At 44.9% G+C, this 18,217-nt stretch overlaps 1 protein-coding gene across 5 annotated transcripts in view; it reads right to left on the bottom strand.

Annotated features, from left to right (window-relative positions):
- Nucleotides 1-1,055: 1,055 nt before the first annotated feature.
- AREL1 (apoptosis resistant E3 ubiquitin protein ligase 1) overlaps nucleotides 1,056-18,217 on the bottom strand; it is a 44,629-nt gene continuing 27,467 nt past the window's right edge. For 4 of the 5 annotated variants that reach the window (XM_047736868.1, XM_047736873.1, XM_047736871.1 and 1 more), the window contains 15 exons: nucleotides 15,520-15,689; nucleotides 15,099-15,279; nucleotides 14,647-14,894; nucleotides 12,684-12,761; nucleotides 11,497-11,638; nucleotides 11,244-11,365; nucleotides 10,197-10,272; nucleotides 9,304-9,413; nucleotides 8,487-8,666; nucleotides 8,184-8,309; nucleotides 6,704-6,833; nucleotides 6,559-6,617; nucleotides 4,316-4,405; nucleotides 3,745-3,920; nucleotides 1,056-3,639 (listed from right to left, as the gene is read on the bottom strand). In XM_047736868.1, the coding sequence (XP_047592824.1) occupies nucleotides 3,537-3,639; nucleotides 3,745-3,920; nucleotides 4,316-4,405; nucleotides 6,559-6,617; nucleotides 6,704-6,833; nucleotides 8,184-8,309; nucleotides 8,487-8,666; nucleotides 9,304-9,413; nucleotides 10,197-10,272; nucleotides 11,244-11,365; nucleotides 11,497-11,638; nucleotides 12,684-12,761; nucleotides 14,647-14,894; nucleotides 15,099-15,279; nucleotides 15,520-15,689 (1,991 nt within the window). In that variant the 3' untranslated portion in view covers nucleotides 1,056-3,536. The remainder of the gene's footprint in view (nucleotides 3,640-3,744; nucleotides 3,921-4,315; nucleotides 4,406-6,558; nucleotides 6,618-6,703; nucleotides 6,834-8,183; nucleotides 8,310-8,486; nucleotides 8,667-9,303; nucleotides 9,414-10,196; nucleotides 10,273-11,243; nucleotides 11,366-11,496; nucleotides 11,639-12,683; nucleotides 12,762-14,646; nucleotides 14,895-15,098; nucleotides 15,280-15,519; nucleotides 15,690-18,217) is intronic. The other variant, XM_047736872.1, reaches the window with a different exon arrangement.

Below are 18,217 nucleotides of genomic sequence, written 5' to 3'. Positions count from 1 at the left end.
CTCCTGCCTCTGCTCTCTCTCTTCTAAATAAATAAATAAATAATTTTAAAAAGGAATAACTTTATGATAGGCTGAAATCAATCAATGATGAATGTTCACAGCCACTCAAGGTCACAACAGCAGCAATTGTAAGAGACGTAAGACTGTTAATCTAAAAATATGAAGTTAGGAGGACAGAATTTTGTTTTTTTTAAGGGCATCTCGTATCCCCAAGGAGCTTGAGGAGGTGGGAGTAGAGTGAATGCACTCTTTAAAAGAGTGGTGTTCAGACAAAGATTCCAATTCACCAGGTCTGGGAGATAGGGCAAAAATAATCAGTATTTCAAAAACAATTCCAAAGGGTATTATTTTTTTTTTTTTTAATTTTCCAGATTGGGAACCAATGTGTCATGACACCGTGACTACTTTCCCAACAAAGCCAGGGTCCCCGCTACTCTTCCTTCCTGGCCCCAAATCAGAGGTCTGGTTTTCTCTCTCTGCCAAGCTTATCTTCAGCTGGAAAAGAATTGGTACCAATTCTTTTGGTACCAATTGGTACCACCCGCCACCCATAAACGTCTGAGGAGCAGTGACTTTGTCTGCCACGCCTAGCTCGCTTGGGAGGAAGAGGTATGGAAATAAATGTGATCGTATGCAAACCAGAAGCCTAAGTATATCAGTTAGCAGTGGTGACATCTGGATGGCAGGTCAATGATTTCTCTTGGCCTCTTTTCAATTTCCAAATTTTCTATGCTGAGCTTCTTACGTCAAACAACACATGAAGATTGAAAAGACTCAGGAGAGCAGACATCCTCTGCTCTTGCCAAACTGGTTTCTTCTTCAGGAGCTGAGCATAAGCCTGTGGCCCCGCCTGGCATCAGGGACAGCAATGAGGAAGGATGAAAGTGTGAGAAGCCCAGGGTGGGCCAGGGATCTGCAGGTAGATTCTGCCCTGAGTTCATGGCTTTTGAAGGCATCACCTGGGGAAATGGAAAAACATTTCTAAATCTTTCTTTTCCTTCCCCGCCTCCAGTCTGGGCCCTAAACCGCCACTTAAAGAAGTCACTTGCTCCTCATCCTTTCCAATATCGATTTATTTACTGTACAAAATATTTACACTATCGCTGCAGCAGTCTGGCCCCTTTGCCTGGCCTGACGGATTTGCAGCAGTGCGTGGTCTCTAGAAAACATGCTGATGCTCTCCTTGGTGTTACCTCGGGACTTGCTTGGTCTTCTTCCAAGACGCTACAAGGCCAGGCGTTTACCTGGCCCCCCACGTACCTGGGCCCCCGGGGCATAAAGAAAAGAACTGGCCAAAATAAGAAATGTGAGATTCACAATTGCTCTAGAAGTAACAGGTGTTCCTCCTTCTCTCTGACATGTCGTACCTTTTCCGCAAACTGGCTGGGACCAAAGCAGGCTTAGAAGAAAAGGTAAAGGAAAAGGCCAAACTGAGCAAAGATGCTTTGGAACAGACTTAGGAGACAGAGTACACTGGAAGAATAGAAAACCACAACAGTACTGAAGGGTTTTTGTTCAGCAAAGCCCCTGGGGCTGGGGGGCAACCACGGGGCTGCGAGCTGTCGCAGCTGGGCCACAGTGGCCCTGAGGATGCTCCGAAAAGTGCTACGACTAGAGCTGAAAACGACAGATCTCGACAAGAAAATCAATTCGAGCTCCAGCATCAGTCTCTAGAGGGCTGTTGGAGGGGAGAACGCAGAATCCAGAAGAGGGGCAACTGCCAAAGACAGCAGAACCAGCCCCTGTGTCCCCCAGCTGGAAACCCCTCTCGAGGCTCGAGGGGCAGCATCGTGTTTCCAGGGTGATGACAAAACCTGCCTGTATTTGTCCGATGGGAAAACACTGGGGCAAGCAGCAGCACCTTGTCCTGGTCCCTGAGGACAGCAGTGACTGTGTGGCATGGAGGGCCCTGGCTGGGATGTCGAGGCCCTGATGCTGGATCCTGGACCCCAAGAATGAGTGACGTCAGCACCCACGCCAAGAAGGACAAATGACAACTGCAAAGGAGTGAGGTCAGGCCGTGATGGGAGCAGCTCAGGAGGGCTGGTTCCTCGTGATCCCTGGGAACAGGAGGGCTCAGACAGGCTTCCAGGAGGCCGAGGCATGGCCATAGGTCCCGCCTCACCTCTGGACTCCGCAGGCTTGCTGGTTTTGGCAGTAAAGATGGCTTGTAGTATTCTCAGAGTTGAATGCCCCGTTGAGAATGGTAGCTTGTAGCAAAGCCTTCTTAAAAACAGGTATTTGGGAAGTTGATGAGATTTTGAGTCTTGAAAATGTCTGCATTCAAATGGTCATGAAAAAGGGTGATGTGACTTTGCAAAGGCCTGCTGCGGGTTCTCGTCGATCACCGTGTCACAGTGAATCTACGAGATCGTCCTCCCTCCACCGGGGCTCCTGCTGGCAACTCAGACACGGAAGGAAGTTAGTGGGCAGCTGGGTGTTGTCGTCAGACACGGCTTCTCTCTGCATGTCCCCAGTCCCTGACCCCACGGACCTGTGACTGAGCACTTGACCACTGGTCCCTTTTTCCTTGCCTTAGTACTGCCAGAGAATACCAGGCAAAGAAAGCCAGGGATTGTTAGCATGCTTGTCTTACTACTCCCAAACCCCTGTTACAGAAATTTTCTTCCGTAGAAAGCTAAAGAACCCTTAGCTCTTAGCAGGCTGCAGAAGTTGGAGGTAAGCGGCCAGGCCCAGCCACACCTCCATGTACAGAACAAACTCAGGGACAAACATCAGTAGTCTTCAAGCCGGCCATAGGCCTAGACATGCCCTAAAGGAAAATCATTTTCAGCACTGGAAGCTATGCCCCAGCTATCTTTCACATTCTTGGGTCTGTTTTTCTCACTGGCTCAAACTCAAGAAAAAGCTTAGAGAGTTCTTTATGGATTAAAGATCATTTCCAGAAATGCCTTCAGGGAAAAAATTCCTTTTCCAGTTTTGACACCACAGAAAAAGATCCTTTTGTGCCATCAGTCCCCCTCTTAGAGGTAGTCCAGCGCCACGGCCTGAGCCTGCTATGGTGCAGAGGGACAAAAATGAAGACTGCGCAGGTAGGCCACTTGCCATCTGCGCTCCTCCCGGCTTCTGGTGAGAGAGGCGATCGCCCTGTGCCCAGGAGGGACTCACGTCCCCGTAGGGCAAGCAGTGAGGGCTGCAGAGGGACTTGCATGGGCCATGGGCATAGGAGCCTGAGGAAGGTGGACCCCAGCCTTCTAAGAAAGCCGAGCCCTTTGTGTAATCTCCTTCCACTCCTGAAGCAGCTCCCGGTCCTGAGATCTGAGAACCAACTGAAGTGACAGCGGCACGGTCCTCTCCTCAGGAGCGGGGTCGGGGGGGAGTGGAGGGGGCGGGGATGCAGAGGGGGCGGCGAGGCAGCGACCCAGGTGGGAGGTGAGCAAGTACTCCAGACACCGAGGAGCATGCAACAGCTTCTGGCCAACGGAGAGGTGTTGGGGTTGGTGGTTCTCACGGTGTTAGGTGCACCCAGGTGCTCAAGGAAGCATGGGGGCCGGGGGTGCGTGGCAGGGGAGTGGTCAGAGCATGCCAAAGCCCTCGCAGCCCTCGCTGATGGCCAGCTGCAGCATCCTGTGAACCTCTTCATACGAGTCATACGTGGGGAGGCACAGCTGGTTGAAACTGGAAGAGCAAGGGGAGAAGCGATGAACTCACGCGCCAGAAACACTGGCCAGGGCTGGCAGCGCCTCCCTCTCCAGAGGGTGCCCTGGGTGGCGTGGGACCTACCACGTGTGTGCGGTCGGGAGCGTGCTGTGGGTGGGAGCGGCGATAATCTGCAACGAGGGACAGAGGGCGGCAAAACCGCCGGGTGGCAGCTGGGAGGAGCCCGTTGTGAACTGTAGCAGCCGAGCCAGCTCCTCCTGGGTCAGACTGGACACCACGGTCCAGAACCACCTCATGACCTGGCAGGGAGAGCACAAGGTGGGGTCACGCTCAGTGTGCAGCCTAGCACTGGACTCTGGGGGAAGAGGAGGAGAGCCGGAAGTGGGGGACACGGGTAGCCACGGGGAGAGTCGACAACTCCAGCAATGTACACTGTCACACCATCAGCAGGGCGGCCTCTGACTGGTTGGTTCTGTTCCTTCACCCTTCTAACGTACCGTTCCCGTGGCAGCTGGAGCAATAGCCCTTAGGGACCAGGGCTCCCTTCTGCTTGGACAACCACCTGTCTTGCCCTTGTGTACCATTTTCTCCCCAATTGATGTGTCTGCCTATCTGACTCCTTGGCAATTTTCTTCTGAAAGTTTTTCCTTGCAAAGTGGCACAAATCCAGGGAAAAGAAGTTTGGCCCACTTACCTTTTCTCGGAAATGCCATGAGCCGCCAACAACCACTGCATGGGCTTTGAAGTCAGACACACTGATGTCCCCAGTCCCACACATCAGCAGCTGGAGAAGACAGTCAGGCGTTACTAGGACAGTCGGGGGACAAACACCCAATATAAGGTCAAAACTACTTATGTTAACATGCAAAACATGGAATAAAGGAAACACCAGGAAAAAGACCATAAGGCGAGATCATAATGCCAGAACTCTGCGTTAGGAAAATCAATTGTAACAGGCCAATGGTTCCTAACCAGTGTAGTAAAAATCACCCAGCTTTTAAAAAAATATGCAGATGTCCGTGGCCTTACCCTAGACCCACTGAATCAAAATCTCTAGGAATGGGTTTGAAACTTGTGTACTTCGAGAAAGTTTCCTGTTACCAATGTGTACCTCTAACTAAGAACTACTGCTCTGGTTGGGCGCCTGGGTGGCTCAGTAGGTTAAGCGTCCAATTCTTGATTTCAGCTCAGGTCATGACCCCAGGGTCATGGGATCAAGCCCCGTGTCAGGCTCTGTGCTCAGTGGGAAGTCTGCTTCTCTCTCTCTCTCCCCCTCTGCCCCGTCCCCTTGCTCATGCATACTTTTCCTCTAAAATAAATAAATAAATCTTCAAAAAAAAAAAAAAAACCCCAAAACAAAAGAACTACTGCTGTAGATTATTTTGAATTGAAACAAAAGACAGAAACAGAACCAAGTATTTACTGAGTCTGCTCTATACATGGCCTGGGAATACCAGGAAAAAAAGGCAGGTCCCTCCCTTTTATGAAAATCCCCAGCTCCATTTCTGAATTTGTCAGATGGCCTTTCCTATTTCCCAGCATCCATCCTTCTTTTGTGGCTTGAACTTTTACCAACTTCCCTTCAGCCCTGCCTCTACTTGATCAGATGAATTAAAAAAGTACACCAAAAAATGAGAAATGAAAGCTATCAGAGGCCTGAACCTCTTGCTGATGTCCTAATTTGGTTCTGGATCCAGCATGTGACATAGCAGACTGCGAATGCTCGTTCAACAGCTCTAAAGAATGGTATGTCCTCATCAAGAGACAAGAAAAGCCCAAATTAAGCCTGAGGAGCTTCGGCTCCTTTGAAAAGAACCCTAAGCTAATGAGTAAGAGTGGGGTATGGAACAATTCTGAGAGACCGTGTCCGTCCTTCCTCCTCACTTTAACAAATCGTCACGAAGGTTATGCTTCATAATAAACCAAAATACACCAGTAGCTGTTCCTCAGCCAGGAAAATACCAGCACTAGGTGACAGGTCTAGTGGAAACGTGAGGCTGAGTAAGAGATGGAACATTCATTTTGCTTGAATTTCATGTCTGAAGGTACACATGTGAAGAAAATCACACACGACTTTGATTCTTGTTCTTGAGGCTGGTTCCGTTAATAAGAATAAACACTGTATAAGGCCATCTGAAACGACTGTTCTGTTTTCTCTTCTTTGAGGAAGAATCTCCTTACAGGAACCAGTCTCATAAACCACTCCTCATAAAGGCTGTGGCAAGTCGGAACCAATAACTTGCCTAGTATGTACCATTTGTGAGCAATAGATCAATGACCTCCTGATTTTATTTTTGGCCCACAACTTCTATTTTGATAATTACAGAATGGTATTCACCATCCTAGGTCCATTTTGCAGTTGTTACAGGATCTGCGATAAGAATATATTGACTGTATAGTGTCGTAGCCCAAAACTTTGAAATATATCACATCTTTTGGTTTGTCTCCTTCCCTGGAACATAGCTCTATGAGGGCAGGGACTCTGTCCTATTCATTACTGGCTCCCTGGTTCCTTGGTGCTTCAAACGTCCATGCCTTATAAGAGATACTTGATAAATAGTCCTTGAAAAAATAAATTCTATTATTCCCCTAAATCAACTTTAAATGTCACAGGATTTACACGGACTGTACACAATACCAATGTTCTTTACTCTTCAACGAGTATCAGTAATACTGGATGAATAAATGACTATTAATTATTACTCCTCAAAAATAATTAGTTAATTGGTTTCTAATGCTCACATTCTAATGTTCTGAAAGCTGGAGAAAGGAACAATGCATGGAAGAGTGACAAAAGAGAAACCAACTCCTGCATGAAGGACTTCCCACCGCATCTCACAACAGGAGGTGTACCGAGCTGGTTCCTTCGGGCACAATCACATACCTCGTCAAGAATGGGTTGGGGGTGGGGGAGGTCCTGTAATTGGAACCACTTACCTCAAGCTCATTTTCATCAAATATAGCCAAAAGGTTTTCAGGGACCAACTCATTCAGGCCTGAAACAAAGTGGCCGAGTTAAAGCCATACCCATACCACAGATACAGGGTTTTTTTCTCAAGGCCAAGAGTAAATGGGCTCTCACCTTTTAGGAAGTGTTCTACCTCCTCTTTCACTTGACTGGCCAGTCGATATTGGGCCAATAAATTTAAATAGAAGATTTTATTTGCATTCGTGACTGGGGTTTGAGCTCCACCTGTCATGAGTTCTACAACCTGAAAGAAGAAGCAAAAGACAGAGGGGGAAGCTGTGGGTGGGAGATGATCAGACGACACCTGCCCAGTACGTCCTGTGAACCCAGCCTCCACTCATGAGTTTCTGCTGCACATTTACCCTCTCGACACATCTGGTTTTACACAGACACTAAGCTTCAGCCATCCTACCACTGTGGCCTAGTCCACTGGCTACCAGGGTATTGGAGTGAGTCTTCTCTGACCAGGTCAAATTGTGGTGATGCAACAGAAGATGTCACGGTTCCTTGTTAGCAACATTCTAACAGCTCTAATGATCCAAAATTAAGCCCCGTGTGACCTTATCTCTTAGACCCCTGAACCAACTTATCTGAGAATAAATAAGGCCAGGTAAGTAGTGAAGAAGTCTTTTTAGATTTCAGAAACTCTGGGTGCCTGGGTGGCTCAACCGGTTAAGCATCTCCTTCAGCTCGGGTCTTGATTCTGGAGTCCTGGAATCAAGTCCTGCATTGGGCTCCCTGCTCAGCAGGGAGTCTGCTTCTCCCTCTGACCTTCCCCCTCTCATGCTCACTCTCTCTCATTCTCTCTCTCTCAAATAAATAAATAAAATCTTTATAAAAAAAGATTTCAGAAATTCTAAGATGGGAATCACTGTTCCTTTTATCTTCCCAATGTGTTCACAGAGGCCATGTGATTATCAGTACCAATAGTATCGGTGCTCACAATTTTTTAGTCGTTGCTACTTTACTTTCAGTGGTAATAATACTGCAACTTTACAGTCATCATAATCATCTGATACTATTTAACCCCAAAACAGAAACAGAACCAAATTTGCATCAGACATGTTTTGGGCCTCCCCAAATTTTTTTAATTTAAAAAAAATGTTTAAATTAAACTAAATTAAAATAGAAATGTTTTCGGCCGGTAATTTTCTAGTAAAAAAGCCAAAAAAATATATAAGCACAGTGTTAAAATAGGAGTTAACTATATCACGACCATTGAAGTTGAGAAAAACAAAGTTTCCGTCCCTTCCAAAGCTGTTTGTGCAGTGACACCTGATTTTCACTCAGTTCTTTTTATACTGGAAAGTAGAAATGGTGTGTCTTTTGCGCCATCATATAGGCCAAGATCATCACGTGTGGGATGCAATGTCCTGATGTGGTTGCCACTAGCCTCATGTGCTTATTTACATTTAATGAGAATAAAACAGAGTGAAAACTTCAGTTACTTGGTGAATAACCAGGCACATTTTGGGTGTTCAAACGCAGCACAGATAGACAACATTTCCATCGCTGCAGAAAACTCCAGTAGGTAGCCCTGCTCTAGAGGACACTGGGAACCACAGGACCCACAGGCTTTGGTTCTCTTTCTCACCTTCTCCAATTGGCCTGATTTGTTATATTTCTCTTCTGCAAAGACCAGCTCCATCTCACTCATGTCATTGTTGAGGATGAAGCAAACCTTAGATTTGTAGAATTCTGGGTCATCTGTTTCAAAATACTAAGAAGACAGAAAGACAGAACAGAACATAACTACTCTTACCCAGAAATGAAATCTGTAACTGTTTAGAAACACTTACCCCTTCAACCTTAAGAATAATGAGCTCAGAGCAGAGGGATTCCAGAATTAACGGCCAGAGGCCTTGGTTAAAAAAAACATGTATACCTAAGACTTTACCTTATAATGCATACGTAGTCCTATGATTTGGGCCAAGAAAGAGCGGGTGAAGCGAGCTCGGACCAGTTGCTTATAGGCTCCGCCTAGAGAGGACTCATAGAGACACTTGCCTACCAGCCGCCCTGCAAACTCATACATCTTCAAGCGTAGATGAGTGGGGCGGTTAGGGTTGGGGTGGACCTGTCAAAGAAAGAGATTAAAAGGCCCTGGGCCATTTTTCTTCAAGCTTAGTTCACCAATTCTTATTGCAAGGGAGCAGGAATTTCAGTGTTAGAATCAAAGAATCATCTAAATGGCATTAGCTATTTGGTAGCTACCATGAGTAATTTAGAGTGACTAGAAGACGGAGGGCAAAGAGGGACTTCAGTAAGGGGAAAAATCTTACATTAAGTTTGTGGTCCCTGGTTGAGTATGGAAGTTAACCAGCGAATGATGTGATGCCTTCCCCCTAAACCAGAACTTATTTCAAACAAAGTCTATTTCTCTACTCCTGCTACCTCTACCTAGTCAAAGATCTAGTACGGAATTCAATGGCTTAAGGTATGGTCTGAGAAAGTGGCCTAATCATTCTAATAATTAGTAGAGAGCCATCGCACTATGTTTTAGCCAAATACTCACCTATCTGCATTTTCTCTTATTTTACAGATGAAATAATAAAGGCAAAGAGGAGGGAGGCAATCTAATTTGGGTTCACTAAGAACAAGACACAGGCTGCCAAATTCCCAGGACCGTTTCATGACCTCAAATCCTTCTGAGAGCTTCCAGTACAACACAACTGACATCTTCCGCCCACCCACGGGGGAAGTCACAGACTCACTAATGCTTGGTTGTTGTCACTGAATCGGGTGAAGAGCTGATTGGTGGTATCGAACAGTGCTTTGCAGATTAGCTCAAACCATTCCCGGCGAGGCCCTCCCCAGTCCAGAGCTGAAAAGTATAATAAAAATAAAACATGTGGGTGCTTGGGTGGCTCAGTTGGTTAAGCGTCCAAATCTTCATTTCGGTTTAGGTCATGATCACAGGGTCATGAGATTGAGCTTTGAATTGGGCTCTGAGTTCAGCAGGGAGTCTGCTTGGGATGTTCTCCCTCTCTCTCCCTCCTTTCTCTGCCCTTCCCCCTGCTGGCACATGCATGCTCTCTCTCTCTCTAAATAAATAAATACATCTTGAAAAAAAAAAAAAAAGCGACTCTCACCTACCACTTCTTACTGCTTGTGTTCATTCATTCATCGTTTGACACTCTCCACTTTCCTTCCGTTCCACTACATTCATGTCTCCCCAGTCCAAGCCACCTAAACTAAGGCGCCTTTTTTTCTCTTTTTTTAAAAAACCCCACCCCTTTCTGTAGAATTACAGGATTTAAGATATTCTACTCACTAGGTTAATACCCCCCCAGTATGGAAACACAGGAGAAAACAGGTCCCAGGAAATGGACATTTCTCTTCTACAAAGGCTACTTTCCCTTCCAGTCCAGACTCTTAGAGCTTGCCCTCCCAGTCTGTATGTCTGTGCTCTACAAGCTCGAAATACCTAGAAACACCTTTTCTGTTTCTACTCATGACTTCTTTTTCCTTGGGAAAAACAAGCTGGGGTTGGGACAGGGTTAAGGGTAGGGGAGGGTATTTTTGTGATTTGTGGAGAATGGGTAAGGAGGAGGGGAGAAGTGGGGAAGAGAGTTAAAGAAAATCAACACGAACTTTTAAAACTGACCTTCTTCATCTTGAAAAACCACTTCAAAGTTCTTGCTCCAATCTGAGATGGAGAAATTCCGAGTGGCTTTCAGAGACTGAAAAGCAGTGAAGGGAAGGAAAGTGTCAAAAGACTGGCAGGCATCTCTTGGATGTTAAAGACAAAAACACAAGAACACTGCCACTGTCCCTTCAAACCATTCGCACTTGGAGGAGACTCAGTATTCATAAACTTTAATCATATCATTTCATATTTTAAATACATGTATCTCCAGAAGAAATTTAAGATTTCAAAAAACAATTTAATTCATCTTTACACCATTGCTTTGTTGGGAAGTTGAAGTGTTTTTTTTTTTTAATGTTCATTTTATTAATGAAAAAACTCTTACATAAAGAAATAAAAGGAGTCAAATTAGTAAGCTGTCAGCAAGAGAACCAAGGAGCCCTGGTTTTCAGTAAAGTGCAGCGTCCACTGGAACTCTCTATTCACAGGGCTGCGTTCAGACAGGGAGCCATGCCACACAGAGAATGTGGCTGAGAAAAGGGGTTTCCAGTCACACCTACCAGAGCCAAACATCACAAACACTTTCTGGACAGGGACCAAGCCTTCTCATTCTTGAGGAATTCAAGAACCAAGCCAGTGTCTGTGCAGTGGAGACAGACAGACATCAGGTGTTCCTTTTCCATCAGACCAGGGTGACAACAGAAATCATTTCCTTTTAACCCAGCAAGAGCTCTTCTCTTCCAGGGATGCAAGAACAAGAATGCTCCTCTGTGACAACTGCTTCTCCCTTCCCCACATAGAGGTTCCAAGAGATCGTTCAGGAACTAGTTCAGTACAGACTGTAAAGCCAATGTGTCAACTAGTCTCTCTCCTCGATAATACGTCTTGAACAAATCCACCCCAAACTTAGTATAATCAGAGACAGAGAAGAGCAGTCTTTAATAGATATGTTTAAAGAGAAATTTGGGGTTCATAAAAGATGACCTGGGGGATATAACCCAACACTGGAGAGGTTTCTAGTTGCAAAACCCTGACCACTGACGGTGGAAATGAAACTTTACCCACCGATTCCAGCAAGGTGTGTCTGCTGACCTTCAGGGTGACTTTGGAATGTGGTCTTTTCATATGTACCTGCCGAAGCTCTCGCTGGAAGAAGTTCACCTTGTCCTGAAAGGTCTCAGAGCCTCCTGAGGAGCGAAAAGATCCATCATGATGACAGCCTCATTACAAGACATCTGAGCAGTCTGTCCCACATCTTCAGATGTCCAGGGTGGCTGGGGCTCCTGCCTTTTCTGTCTGAACCCCTGTCCAATCTTACCTATATTCTTATGGAGGGAGCGGATGAAAGTGGCTGCTAGAATGTTCCTCTCCTTACAGCTAAGCTCCACAGGTGGTTGAATGCCATCATCTACCACCAGTGTGAGGAGCTTATGAACAGGGTCGGGGCCAAGGTACGAAAACTAATGAAGGGAAAAAAAAAGAAGGCGTTAACCTATAAAACCCTCAAATCCAGCAAAAACTTTCCATATCCCTAACCTTCGGTACCAAACCATAAACAAATTAAGCATGTCTCCTCTAAGCCAGTATCTCTAGGAGTATATCACCTTGTTTTTCATGTCAAGTGCTCTATGATCCAAGTGTACTTAAAATTATTTCGGTTACAGAGTTACTGGTTACCACTAGTTAGTACTAGTTAGTTACTGGTTACTACAGTTACTACTAGTGGAGCCACTAACTCCACTAACTGGAGTTAGTGAGGATCACAGGCAACAGGACAGCTCTCCTAACATAAAACCGAAGGAGGATGAAGGTAGTAAAGATATATAAGATAAAAGGGCACCTGAGTGGCTCAGTCGGTTAAATGTCTGTCTTGGCTAAGGTCATGATCCCAGGATCCTGGGACTGAGCTCCATGTTGGGTTCCCTCCTCAGTGGGGAGCCTGCTTCTCCTTCTGCCCCTCCCCCTGCTCATACTCTCTTTCTTTCTCTCTCCCATGCTCTCTCTCTCTTTCAAATAAATAAAATCTTTTAAAAAAAGATATATATAAGATACAAATGACTACCTGATGAGGTTGGACAGACTAGCTGGAGGAAAAGCAATTCACCTTCAGATTCCAAAAGCTCAGAGAAGTTAAAACAAATGTTTTTAATATATGAGAATGCTCATTCTAAAAGAGTTAACTTCAGCACACTGGGAAACCAAGCCTGGGCCAGAACTGCCAACACCATCTCCATTAAATTAGTCTCAGTGGCAAAAGATAACTGTTGAAGAATTCTGACTTGCTACTAATTCCTATTTCTGTAGGCATGTGCCCTTCTAGAACTTCTATATTCTTCATGCCAGGTTGAGAGGAGAAAACAACCCTTTCTTTATTTGGCAATGAATCCTGTGTGCATGATAAGAACTTCCAGAAACACCAAAAGCCCTTCTAGGAAAAAAGAAAAGGCAGAAATATTCCAGGGTTGAAGTCTACTCAGCATGAAGCAGATGTAAGGTTCAACTTACTTTTGTTCCTGGGCACACTCGGAAGGTATAAAGGCGCCAGGGAATGATTTTCAGGTAGAACTCCTTCACTGAAAATTGCTGGAGGACAAAAATACAGAAAAGGAAGTGAAAGAGAACTAGAAAGGGTCTTTTGGGTATTGTAATTAAAAAATTAGAGTCCCTACCTCCATTCCTCATAATCTTTTCCCTCTACGGACAAGGAGGATAACTTTTTAGTACTAACACCAAATCAGTAACGTCAATTTGATCTTAAAATAGGCAAATCAAAAATATTACTCTGACAAGGCAATTTCATACAGATACACTTCGTAATCTCAATACTCAAGTCTTACTACCATTTCCAAATGTCTGAGATCAGGGTTTCACTTTATGGGTAAACATTTCACCTAGAAATGATCAAAATCTCCCTGTGTTCAGCTGGGTGCTGCTCAGATCTCCTCAATGGACGGGGAATACCAGTGGCCTATCCCCACTGCTTAACCCTACTAGAATGGAACCAAGGATCTGCCGGGGAGGGGGAGCAGGTGGGGAACAGGGGTGTGTGTGAAGGTGGTGGTGTGATTTTAAAACAAAAAAAGTTCATAAAAATATGTAAGAATAAAGAAGGGTCTCTTTATACTGTTATAAAAAAAGAAAAAGAAAAAGAGAGCTTTAACTTTAATCTAAAAAAAACTCTTCTCTAAATGTACAGATTAGACTTTTTCTTGATTAAAAAAAAACAAAACTCTTCATGAAGAAAATTTCAAACACATACTAAAGAAGAGAAAATGGTACAACGAACCCATCATCAGCCTTAACAGCTGTCGCTTCATGGTCAATGGTCAATCTTGCTTCATCTCAACCTCAACCCGGCCCTCATTCCCATTCCCCTAGTCCAAAGTAGGGCTAGATTTTTAAATGAATAGAAAAGTTTGAAGTAGAACAAAATCAGAACTCTTGATTTGGTTATGAGATGAAAGAGCTCTTTTTTCTGAGATCGGAATGACTAAGCAAAATACAAATGTTAAAAAGAAAATTCCTAACACAAAGTGCCTCTTAGCTCAGGGAAGCTTGGGAAGCTCACCTCCTCGCCTCTGCCAAAATTTCTCTATTCTGATCTGGTTGCCTGATAGTGACATGCATTTATTGTGCTTTCACAAAGCACAGAACGAAAGATCAAGCTGTTTCAAAACAGCATAAGGGGCCGACAGTAATTTTTATACCAGTGAAAAATTCTTAATGGTCAAAAGCCGCTTTCTTTAAAATTCTAAGAGCCATGCCTTAAAAAATCTTCCCAGGAGCAAGCAAAGGGCAGAATGCGCCTGGTGCTCTAAAGCACCAAGGTACACAGAATCTCTGGACAGTTTCTACCTAGTCCAAGCCAAATAGGTGCAACAAAAGAGGGGGCACAGGGACGCCTGGGGGGGCTCAGTCGGCTGAGGTCATGATCCCAGGGTCCTGGGATCGAGGCCCACATTGGGCTCTCTGCTCAGTAGGGAGTCTGCTTCTCCTTCTGCCTCTCCTACCTCTCTCTCTCTTGCTCCCTCTCTAAAATAAATAAAATCTTAAAAAAAAAAAAAAAAAAAAGAGGGGGCAAAATCTTCTGCTCAACCTTAAGTAGCCTCTCTTAGTGTCCCAGAAACCCTACAAGTCAAGGATCTCACCCTGATTCTCACACTAATACTTCGTGGTTTGTTTGTTTGTTTTTATCAATGGCCAGTTACATGCAGGTTCAGGGAGGAGGGTTTTGAGACAAGAACGGGAGGTCCAGGGCTGCCTGGGTGGCTCAGTCAGTTAGGTATCTGCCTTCGGCTGAGGTCATGATCCCGGGGTCCTGGGATCCAGCCCTGCGTTGGGCTCCCTGTTCCGTGGGGAGCCTGCCTCTCCTTCTCCTTCTGCTCCCTTCTTGTGCCTTCTCTCTCATGCTCTCTCTCAAATAAATAAACTCTTAAAAAAAAAAAAAAAGAAGAACAGGAGGTCCAACCTTTGGTGACACATAGCAGTACACCTTCTTCGGTTTCTTCACCTTCTCAGGGGTCTGGCACTCAGAGGGTGAGTCCTCATCCTCCTCCTCCAAGGCTGTGGAAGGCCGGCGCTGGGAGGAGCTCGTGTGCATGGGCGGAAGGTGCCAGGGTGTGCCAGTACAGTTGGTAGCATTATAAAGATAAGCCTCAAAGTAAATGCTCACTCCTGAGGTGGACACATTGCGTTCAACAATATTCTTCTCATTCTCTGAAATATAACAAGGAATAAGGTTTTAAAGTAGGACACGGGGGAGAAAAGAAATGACCTATCACTAGACCTTTAGTCCATAGGACTCTGAGCCAAGTTCGGCTCAAATAGCAAGTGTGTGTGAGGCTGGGCAGGAGAATGCAGATGCACAAAGAACACGTGGTCTGGGAACGGGGCTAAATCACAGCTTTTCTTTCAACTCACCACTTAGGACAATAATGTCAAATTCACCATTATTGATTGGCTGATTTTGGTATGAAATGCAGGCATGGAAGCAGCCACGAGAATGCAGGGTAAGTCGCAAGGACACCTGGCAGGTCTGCCTGTTGGAGGTCACAGACTTCTCAAATGAGACACCAGTGCTCTCTTCTTCTTGAGGACCGAGCTGTAGGAGGAAAACAGAGCATCAGTGAACATTTGAGAATTTTCCCTACTGCATGGCAATTTACTCTTGACAAAGAACTTTTCTGTCTGCGGCCGATCTAAGTCTCTTAATTATCATGAGATGGGCATTGTCAGATGAAGGAAGGACAGCACAGAAGTCAGGGCGGAGACGAGAGCAAGTGAATGAGAAAGAGTGAGAAGGGCAGGGAAGGAGCAAAGAGGAGGAAGGGAAGCTGCTTACCTCATGAATGGACACACTGTAATTGTGCTCGTCTCTCAAGGATGCGGAATTGTTGGTAGGGTTGTCGTACTCATCTCGGGGCACTATTTGAAGGGTGTGTGGCTGTCCACAGGTCAACACCAGAGTAGAAAAATGGCACACTATTTTGGTCTTGGAAGGAACCACCATTCCTGGAAGAGACAATGGAATCTAATCCTTAGAGGGGACTTCTCTGACCACAAAGATCTTTTCAATCAGTGAGTCCCAGAGAGCTGGGCCCCACCTAATTCCTAGGGATAAACACCACCATTAAGAGGACAAGAAAAAGAAAGAAAAAGAAACTCACTCAGATGAACTGGGGGACTCATTTTCACAAATTTCCAACCACTGCGGTGCTAAACAAAATGAGAAAAGGACTCACAGGAAACAGAACTGAGAGTTCCATAGTGCCCACAGTCCCACTGGGAACCTACAAGTGAGGCAGGACTCGGAAATAAGTGCTTAAAAAAACCACAAAACAAAGAAAGAAAGAAACAAACAAACAAAACCCCCTGAAACACTTGGGTGCAAATCCAAGGACAAATATACAAGACTCCTATGTTGAAAACTACAAAATGTGAATTAAAGAAATGAAGAGGTCTGTATAAAGTCAGAGGTTACCATGTTTATGAACTGGAAGATTCAGCATTGTAATGATGTCAATCCTCCCCAAATAATATACAGGTTTAACACCATTCTTGTGGAAATCTCAGTGAGAGTGTTTGTAGATATAGAAAATAGTGTTCTCTTTTGTATGGAAAGAGAAAGATTCTGCAGTAGCAAAAAACAATCCCGAAAAAGTTTACCCAATTTCAGGATTTACTGTATAGCCATAGTAATCCAGATTCTGTAGTACTGATGGAGGGACAGACCCAGAGATCAATGGAATAGAACAGAGGACCCAGAAATAGACCCCTGCAAATATGCCTAACCAATCTGTTTTTTTTTTTTTAAGATTTTATTTATTTGATACAGAGAGAGATAGCGAGAGAGGGAACATAGGCAGGGGGAGTGGGAAAGGCTGAAGCAGACTTCCCGCTGAGCAGGGAGCCCGATGCGGGGCTCAATCCCAGGACCCTGGGATCATGACCTGAGCTGAAGGTAGACGCTTAATGACTGAACCACCCAGAGGCCCCTGCCTAACCAATCTTTAACAAAGGCACAAAAAAAGGACAATGTAATAGGGGAAAGATGATCTTTTCAACAAATGGTGCTGGAACGACTAGACATCTCTAAGGAAAAAAAAGAAGAAAAAAAACCTTGACACTATACAAAAATGAACTAAAAATGGACCAAAGCCTTAAATAGAAAACGTAAGACTTTAAGGAAAAAAAAAAACAAAAAAAACCAAAGGAGGAAATCTTTGAGATCTAGAACTAGTCAAAGAGTTCTCAGATACCTAAAGCATGATCCTTAAAAGAAAAAATTAATAAAGTGACTTCATCAGAATTAACTTTTGCTTTGTGAAAGACTATGTGAAAGGGATAAAAAGAAAAGCTAAAGACTGATAGAACAGGGGTGCTGGGTGACTCTGTCAGTTAAGCATCTGTCTCTGGCTCAGGTCTTGAAACCAGGGTCCTGGGATAATTCCCACATCTGGCTCCTTGCTCAGCGGGGGAGCCTGCTTCTTCCTCTGCCTGAAGCTGCCCCTGCTTGTGCTTCCTCTCTGACAAATAAATAAAATCCTTAAAAAAAAATACTAAGTGTTTAACTACCATATGACCCAGCCATTACGTTGCTGGGTATTTACACCAAAGAAATGACTGACAACGTATGTTCACACAAAAACCTGTGCATGAATTCTCATAGATTTATTCATAACAGCCCCAAACTGAAAACAACCCAGATGTCCTTCAACTGTGATGGTTAAACAAACCAGGGTACATTCACATTATGGAATACTACTCAGAAATAAAAAGGAACCAACTACTGGTACACTCAGCAACTTGGCTGAATCTCCAGGGAATTAGGCCAAGTGAAATATAATTCCATTTATTAAAGATTTTATTTATTTGAGAGAAAGAGAGAGAGAGCACACAAGCAGGGCGTGGGGCTACAGAGGGAGAGGGAGAAGCAGGCTCCCTGCTGAGCAGGGAGCCCGACACAGGGCTCGGGACTCAATCCCAGGACCCTGGGATCACGAACCGAGCCAAAGGCAGACACCTAAAAAACTGACCCACCCAGGCACCCAATATAATTCTATTTATGTAACATTCTTAAAATGACAAAATTATAGAAAGGGAGAAGAGAATCGTGGGCTGCCACGGGTTAAGAAATAGGGGGTGGGGGAGGGAAAATGTGTGGCTATAAAGAGGCAGCGTAAGGATCCTTGTGGTGATGGAAATGCTTCCTACCTTGATTGCGTCAATGTCAACAGCCTGGCTGTGACACTATACTTTAGTTTTGCAAGATCTCACAACCACTGGGGGAAACTGGGTCAAGGGTATACCAGCTCCCTCTGTGTTATTTTTTTAAACTGCTGGAGAATCCACAATTATCTCAAAGTGAAGAGTTTAAATTTAATTTAAAGATAAAAGCCTGAGACATATTGTGAGGATATGAGCTGTTCTCCACTGGTGGCAAGGAGGTGGGGTGAGGCTAATTCCTGCGGAAAGAAGTCTGTGAGCGAGTCACTGAGGGAAAGGAGGGGCCGCCTGGAGCGGACGTGGCTTGGGAGCCA

This window comes from Lutra lutra, chromosome 7 (genome assembly GCF_902655055.1).
Source record: "Lutra lutra chromosome 7, mLutLut1.2, whole genome shotgun sequence".
NCBI classification, from domain to species: domain Eukaryota; kingdom Metazoa; phylum Chordata; class Mammalia; order Carnivora; family Mustelidae; genus Lutra; species Lutra lutra.
The sequence above is the reverse complement of the archived record's forward strand: the minus strand, read 5'-3'. Positions and strand labels throughout refer to the sequence as shown.